Source organism: Cariama cristata, unplaced genomic scaffold (genome assembly GCF_000690535.1).
Source record: "Cariama cristata isolate BGI_N322 unplaced genomic scaffold, ASM69053v1 scaffold7651, whole genome shotgun sequence".
NCBI lineage: Eukaryota > Metazoa > Chordata > Aves > Cariamiformes > Cariamidae > Cariama > Cariama cristata.
Genome location: NW_009598624.1, coordinates 1 through 8,432, shown reverse-complemented (window position 1 = coordinate 8,432; position 8,432 = coordinate 1). Strand labels below are relative to the sequence as shown.

Genomic DNA, 8,432 nt, shown 5'->3' with positions numbered 1-8,432 from the left:
CGGGCATCGGTTCCCCCACCAGCTCAGAGCCACTGCAACAACCACAGGAACAGGGAACCATTTTCCACTCACGACAAAATTATTATTTTCCTTTTGCCTGGACACTCACAGCACCACACGTTTTCAGAAAGGTCTTGGATGCCTTGATTACAGAAAAGCTTACAGATATTTTGAAGTGGGGTTTTTTTCCAAAAACTGTTTTTTTACTTTTGGAATACAAGTTCATGCAAAGCAATTATTCCAAAGCCTATTAAAGTAATAATTAACTTTGGTGGACTTTGAATCATACCCGAGAAGACCAAATAAAACTAGGAATTTATTGCTGTGTTAGTCCCCTCCACAATTCTTAAATGACTCCACTTTGTGCCAGGTATTGCTGCTACTGGAGGCTGCACCTTTTTCTTGACCCTGATTAGTGATCTCCATTTTATATTATTATTTAGAATAGCCTTTCTCCCACTAACCTGGCCTATTCATTTTACGTCAGGTATAAAAATAATGAGTATTCCTTGTAGCTTGACTACTACTCAGCCAGAGAAATCTAGAAAAGGTTTATTGTGCTCAGCTGTTGCGTGATGCTATAGCAAGTCATCAGTAGAATAAACCATTGCAGCGCTGCTATTTCTGTGTGGAAAAAAGGAAAGCGTTAGTAAAACACGTCTGGAATATACAGTTATGCCACGCTGAGGGCTCCAAACTACAGGCTAATAAAAATAATGCACTCATTTACCATTCAGTTAAGATACTCTTGATATTTTAAAGTAGCATACTCTCAAAAACAGCACTTCTGATAATTCCCTAACAGAACAGGTTCAGTTGTAAGCAGATCACTCTAACTGAAGCAATTTATGGGTGTAAAATTGAAAACAGACAAGATTTATCTCTGCTTCAGTGTTACTGTATTACAAACATGTCTTTTATTCCTTCTGTTGTGCTTTACAATCAAGAAACCAATAACTTCTTACAGAAGAATGTTCTATTGAGGCCTGTTTGTATTACAATGACTGACTTTTTCCCCCTTTTTTTTTCAGTTCTCGGCACAGTTCAGCATGTTCCAGACGATCAAGGATCAGCTAGAGCAGCGGACCCGGATCCTGCAGGCCAACATCCGATGGCAGCAGGAGGAGCTCCAGAAGATACAGGAGCAGCTCTGCCTGGTCCAGGACTCCAGCGTACAGGTGAGTTACTGCTGAGAGGGGCAGAGCGAAGCATCCTCTCTTGCGTGGCCATTGACACGGTTGGCAACTTAAAATTAGCTCCAGAGTCCAGGAAATCTGGACATGTGGAAACTAGCTCATCTGAATGAGGATGTTGCCCTCTGAAAGCCTCTTGAGTAACCTATATCAAGAAAGATTTAAGAGCTCTCTGGAAGAAGAGAAGGAAGAAATAGCTCAACCTTAGGAGGAGGAGAAGAATTTGGGTCATTTACAGTAGCATTTAATACTTTATCTACTGAGTCTTCAGACTGAGCAGCTGCAGTAGAAAAATATTCAAGTTCAGACTTGCCAATGATTATGTCTCTCCAGTTCATTAGCTTCCATCCAGTCACTGCTTGCTTCATGTTGGCATCACTCGTGCTCAGTATCTTGTCTGTCCAACTCTTCCTTAGCCAACAGCCCTCCTTCAGGCAGTGCTCATCTCTTTCATTCGCTCCCTGTTTTCCTGACCCTACCCCAGCCCAGACACAGAGCACAAGAGATTAATTTCCTTGTCACGTTAAAAAAACCCAAACCTCTGCTGATATTCATTTGTTCACACCTGGGAGGTGCCTGAATTTGTTCTTCACTGGACCAGCTTAAGCCTTTAGGGTGAAGCTGACTGAGCCTGATCTTCTTCTGCCTTTCATACCTCCTACGCAGAGCTAGAATTCACTAAGTACAGTATCTGCTTTTAATTCACCAAGTACAGTATCTGCTTTGTACTACCCCTTATGTCTACCAAACCTCAGAAATAATAGCAAGTGCAGTTCAGTACATCGCAGGTTTCACTTAACGATAAATGGACAAATCATCATGGGAGTTTTCTGAACATGGGGTGATTATTGCTATCTTCCTCATAATTTAACTATAAATGCCAGGTTAAATGACCCCTGCTAGAAATGTTGCATTGGGGGCCCACAGTGAATATTGTACTAGCAAGATTTTTTTAGAAGACAAGCTCTGTCACAAAAACGAAATGTCTCAAAGAATATTTTAAGCACAGGATGAAAACCTGGGACCTACTGAAATCATTTTTTTTAATTTTGCTCCAAGCTTCCACAGAAATAGACCCTCACCCATCATCAGCACCTGCGAAATGCAGCTTCACATATTAAAACAAATTGGGATTGTATGTTTAGGCAATTAAAGGATCAGGGAAGCCAAATTAGAAACTTTGCCACCTAAGTTGCTGCATGTGGACTGCTGTAAGACAGCACAGCAATCGTGGCTCCCAAAACCAGGACTCTCTGTTCCTGCTGCCATATAAGCATATAGGTAGACTGGGTTTAACTTCAGTACATTTATTCTATTGGTTCTGCACTGACTTTGATTAGTGCGAAGGGAAAGTCTCTGCAATTAACTGGCCTTCAGGTCAGAATGATGTCGTATGTCTGAAAGCTATTATTGTTGTTATGAATATCAAGAGATGTGATATTCTCACTTCCTCTCTTTTTAATTGGGTGAAAACCATTACTTTCTCCTGGTGAAGTCTTCAATAGTCACATACACTCATCCTTTTTTTTTTCATAATTCAGGCAAAAATAGAGTATCAGAGCACATTCTTATGAGCAGGAAATGGATTTTATTTTTACATAGCTGTGTTCCATATGTGCTAGGGTGCATTTAAGAACATAAAGACCGTGGGACAGATTCTCAGATATGCTCACAGGGACCTCAAGCAGGGAGAAGAGGAGGCCCAGTGGGTAAATGGTGGGTAGATCTGTACTGCCCACCCCATACCAATTTGTAGGTCTGAGTTATACCATTTGGGTGATCCTCTCCCCCATGAAGACTGTACCAGGTTGGATCAAGTATTTTCAGACTAGTACAAGTTCTCTGGTGTCAGTACTGACCATTTCCCAGCTTACTGCAGGTGCAGAACTGAGAGGGAGGGGGAACGGAGGGCAGCTTGGAAATGCAGGGGCTGCATATCTGCCTGAAGGGGCAATGCTGGACGGGAAGGATCATCCTCTGTAGTTTGGGTGCCTTTCGGTCTGCTCAGAGCAATCAAACAAGGCAATGAGATGCGAGCGATCACACTGACTCATGGCCAGGGCCTTTTCCTTCTCCCACTTTCTCTAGGGTAAAAAAAAAACCAAAAAAAAAACCAATAAAAAACCACCAAAAAACAACAAAACACACACAAAGAGATTACTGTGCTGTTGCAGGGTTAGAGTGAGACCAGGAATTAGCTTTGTCTTATTTGGCTAGGGGCAACTTAAAAGAAAGCCTCACACTTTTGCATGCAGCAGTTCTGTGACTCACAAGCGGCGAGGAGTAAACTGTTACATCAGAAAGCCAACCATGTATTTTGCCGCACAGATTTCATCATTCAGGGAGCTGGATGTCTGCAGACATTGATCTGCGTCTATTATCAGAGCTACAAAGCATAGTAGCAAACAGGCGAGCATTACTATCAAGCACATTTCTGGTCTCTTTAATATTCCGCACAGAAGAGCTGTAAGCATGGGGGAGTGCCGTAGGCTGTCTGACAAGGGGGAAGTGTTCTCTGGTTTTCCCTCATTAGCTGATTTATTAGCATATCTTCCCCACTGGTTCACTCCCTTCCACACAGAAGTGTACAGGTAGTTCTGTGGAGAATTAAGCCCGATTTCCATTTCCTTCAGAGATCTTCAAAACTGCAGTACGGCAGTCCACCAAGAAACGCTTTCCCAACCAGACAGACATTGAGCATGGTAGTCTGCATTAGAAACTATTTCCAAGAGCCTTGCGTGATGAAAGATGAAACTAGCAGGAGGGTTGTGGGCCCTGAACAAAAGTGTTCAAAACCCCATTAAATCCCTGTTACTGCTTTTCCTGACAAGCGAAAGTATGAAGGACAAGAGCAGCAAAAGTAACCTCAGAAGTCTGAAGGATGCTGTGTCTGCTCCAGATTTGAACAGTCTAGCTAATGAATTGCAGATGGGGAAGAAGGCAGAAGGGCTGAGCCTGACCACCCTGCAAGAACTACAAACGAGACCATCTACAGCCACCCATCATTTGCAAACCAGGCTCCCTTCGAAGTCAGTGAATCTCAGCTTCTCAGTGCTGTGCTCCTCATCTTTACATATTTTACATGAAGAAAGAGTCTTGATGTCTATAATGATGAGCCCAAAGGCTATAATCCTCTGATTATCTGAAGGACAGGTAGAGTCAAAGAGCCGTTTTCCTCACGATGTCTTCCCAATGTGATTCATCCATTAGCTGTAGGGGTCATCTATCTTGGAATGAGGGGACAGCAGTGTCAGAGGGTCCCTCCTCTCCCTCACTGCTTTGCTGCCTATGTTAACAAGCTGGCCAATTAAAAAATATTTGTAACATGCTTCACCGATCTTGCAGTCTGCAAAATCAGCCACGAGACATGTCATTAGCAGCAATGCAGTTAGGGGGCTGCTAATTTATCTACTTGGATTTGCTCAGACTGGCAAAGATTTCATTCTTTATTAGGGGGTTTCTGTTGTTATTTAAACCTCTCGTATTTCAGTGTTTCAGGGGAATTCAGACAGGCCTGTCACAAAAGAGGCACATTATGAAAAAACACCATTAAGTTTTGTACAAGTGAAGCATGTTCTTGCTTTTAGGCTTAACTAGCAGGTAGAAATTCCACACTTTGATCCTCTCTCAGGTTAACTCTTGTTTTGATGAGGCATCTTGAGTCTTCCAGTTCTGCAGAGATGGGTTAAATGGCACCATCGCTCCCTGCCCTGAGCTTGCTTTTTCCAGGACATTTATGTTCAGATGGTAATAATGCTGCTTTGGCCATTATAATGCAACAGAGGGTCCCTAGGTATGAAACATTCAGAGCCCTCTCAGGGTACAAACACACGAACAAACGAAATTGGTTTATTGGGATAAACTTGGTCGTAAATTTATAGTGTGTTAGCTGCGAACCATTAACCGTGCACGTTCCTACCCAGTGGCTCACTCTAGTAATTGCAAAGTAGGTTACCCTGCTTTCTTTCAAGGATAAGCTCCTCCGCCTTCACCTGGCAGGTCCCTGCAATGAAAGTCGTTCGCTGCAAGTTCACGCCCTGCCTGATGTTCGCATCAATAGATAGACATTGCATTGGACGAACTTGGTATTTCTCCAGCGCTGTGTGCCACGTACAAGGAGGACGCTTAAGATAATCCTCCTAAAGGTCTTAATTTGCAGTGATCTGGCCAGTACCAGTGGGCTCATGCTCCCCACCACATTTTCGAAACATGCCACTTGTTTTTCCTGTTCTGAATTTTGTATCAAAGTTTTAATATCAAATTTTACATCAATGGTGACCAGTTTCATTGCTAGAGCTAATTGAGTGAGTTCATTTACTAAACATGTCCAAAGCTTAGCTTCTATATACAGAAAATAAACAAGAAAATGAATTTTCATAATTTCTGTCTTTGATTTATTCATAGTAAGACCTATTTACTTGGCAGAAGTTGTGAGACCATCTGTCTTTCTGATATGTAATGGCTCCAAACTCAGTGAGCAGTGTTTTTAAAAGAAAACACTCGGAGCTAGTTTCAAACCTGCTAGAAGCAGCCCCGGCTCTGTCACTTGACCCATTTTATTTCTATCAGACATCTCTGAGACGCGGTTAGCCTACAGCACCTGAAACAAGCCGTTGCTTTAGGTCCATTAACATTTTCCTTAATTGCCCCTCTCTCCCGGCTGATTAATGTAAGTTTTGTCTGTACCTTTTTTCTGAGTAGAATCTTGGCACAGAGAAATTCATTAAAAATTTATCATATTTAAATAAAAACTGTGTTTTAAAAATAAGTACAAACATGATGGATCAACCCAAACTTATGCAAAGAAAAGCAATGCATTGTGCCGGTCCTTTGGAGAAAGGCATGGGTTTTTTCCAAGAAAAATTAGAGGGGACATGATCGTTTAGGGAATTGTTAATATAGCAATAAGCTGCAGAAAGGTGTACTAATTACTGGGCGTACCTCAGATGTACTGCTAGGCATGAGACTGATGGATGAATAATGAAGAGAATAATTGTGATTCTGATTTCATTTAAACCCTAAAGTAGCTCCACTTAAATTAATGGAGTTCCACACGTGTAGCAGTGGTGTGGAATCAGAATCAGATCCAAAAATGCCTTCAACTATGTGGGATGCGTACTTCCATGAAGTCCTTGGTGGCAAGAGGCTAGGTTCAAAATATTGCAAAGATAGCTTGTAGCATTAATAATTCATAGTTTTAAAAGATGCCTTTTTTCTCTGTTTAGCTATAGGAAAAGAAATAGAAAAGAAAAGCAAAAATTCCCAAGCCCTACAACTTTTAAAGAAGAAACGCTCATCTTGCAATGCCAGAATGGAGAGTAGATCATTTACAGAAACACTAACAGAGGAGCTGCTAGCTCTTTTGCACAAGTCAAATGCATGGCACAGTTAGGGAGAACACCGGGTGACAGTTACCTGATGGGAAATCAGATAAATGACAGTGACTGTCTGTTTACGTGTCTTCTCAATGATAAGGACACGGCCATTCAACACAGAGAGCTCTGGCCTGACTGTGGCCTCATTAAAAACATTCGACAAGTCAGCTGGATGTAAGGTGTTGAATTTCCAGAGATAAATTCGAAAGCAGCCCTGTCTGAAAGGCAGGCTGATTTTGTTGAAAGAAGAAATGAAAGAACTGAAAAGACATGGAGTTACTCTCTTCTCTCCGGTCAGGATGCCCCAGAACATGGTGAATGTACAGGGAACTGCTCTTACGAGAGCTGTGCCTGCCCCACGGAGAGAGGACTTGTACCTTCAGGACACATTTTGCAAGTGAGTGCACTTGCAGAACAAGAAATCCAGAAACTAGAGACAGCAGAACTGTTAATGTAGGAAAGACAGGTGATTTCCAACTAATAATAAATGCATAGTGAATCCAGAAACGTGATAACTTTATTTTAGAGTATCTCTTTGGATTTAATTCTGTCACCTTGATTATCCAAGACAACTGGGCTATGTAAATAAACCCTCCCGCCTTCTTTTCCAGATGTTCCTACAGCAGCCGACGGTGTCCCTGAGCTTTAGCAATACTCAGCAGCCGGAGCCACAACAGCTACAGCAGAGGTCAGGGGCCATTTCTCAGCAGCAGCTCGTCCCCAGTCCTCAACTTCAAGGGCAAATCGCATCTTCGCAAACAGCGAACCAGCAAGCACTGAGAGAAGCAAGTGTGATATCGAGCCAGGTAATAACTTCTTTGAATAGAGAAGCATTTGTATGGAAAGAAGATACTGAGCTGTTATTAAGCAAGCAAAACCATGTCAGTCCTGTAAGTGCGCCTTTGCTTTTCCTTCCCTATTCTTCTATATAAGGGCAGTCTGTATAAAGGGTCTCCCTACAGCATTTACTTTATCTCAAATCCCTTTAAGACCTCAGCCAGAAGGGTTACTTGAGCAGCTGTTTCGGCTTGAAAACTGAGCAGGGGGACATGCAAAAGGTGTGGATGACTTACTGTTCTTCAGCTGATCCTGAAAGAAACCTGACCAACCACACTGGAAACCAGCAATAGTGGTGTCAGCAGTGAGACCCCTCAAAAGCAGCTTTATCCCTGCTTGCTCCTTGAATCCGGTCAGATGCCATCGAGGCTGTCTGCTGTGGTGGCACCGAGTGGGAATACATTCAGATTTGTGCGAGAGCCCCAGGTTGGGAGCGTAACAGATTCCTGCCCAGGGAAATAAAGTTCAGCCTCGGTTAGTAGCAACTGAGATCCGTGAAAACTAGTAGGTTTCGCATGGGATTTTTTTTTTTCTTACTGCTAGTTTCTCGACATTTCCAGTGTTTGGTGTTCCACCCACCTGTTGTACCTCCCTTCACGGAAAACTTAGCTCCTATTTCTGCTACCTGAGTGAGCAGCAAACGTAGCTGCATCGTTATCTTCAGACCCCTCCGCTGTAGCTTTTAACCTCCTACATACCTGCATTATAATGGCTCGATTAAAATAAAAAGTGTATCCGTATTATAAATAGGAAAAAAAAACCCACCGTTTTTTTCTTTAATAAGGTTTATTCCCATCATCGGGCTTTTACGGCAGGGCTAATCACACCTAACTTTGCTCCTGCCTTCATGGGGTGGCGTTTTATCTCCTCAGCTGCTTGACGGCACGGCTTTGCCCTCCCAGGGCTCTGGTCCCAAGGGGTTTGCAGGCCGGTAGAACAAAGCCTGAGAGCCGCGACAGGCGACAGGAACGCTGTCGGTTCTTGTATCCCGACAGCGGCCGGGCGGACGCATCGCCGGGTGTTATCG

At 42.9% G+C, this 8,432-nt stretch overlaps 1 protein-coding gene across 1 annotated transcript in view; it reads left to right on the top strand.

Annotated features, from left to right (window-relative positions):
* The window catches only part of NPAS2 (neuronal PAS domain protein 2), a gene marked incomplete at its 3' end in the record, with an annotated part of 47,898 nt that extends 40,524 nt beyond the window's left edge, over positions 1-7,374 (top strand). Inside the window, exons 15-16 of the mRNA XM_009709365.1 lie at positions 1,032-1,178; positions 7,180-7,374. Coding sequence (XP_009707667.1) covers positions 1,032-1,178; positions 7,180-7,374 — 342 coding nt within the window. The remainder of the gene's footprint in view (positions 1-1,031; positions 1,179-7,179) is intronic.
* Positions 7,375-8,432: the final 1,058 nt, after the last annotated feature.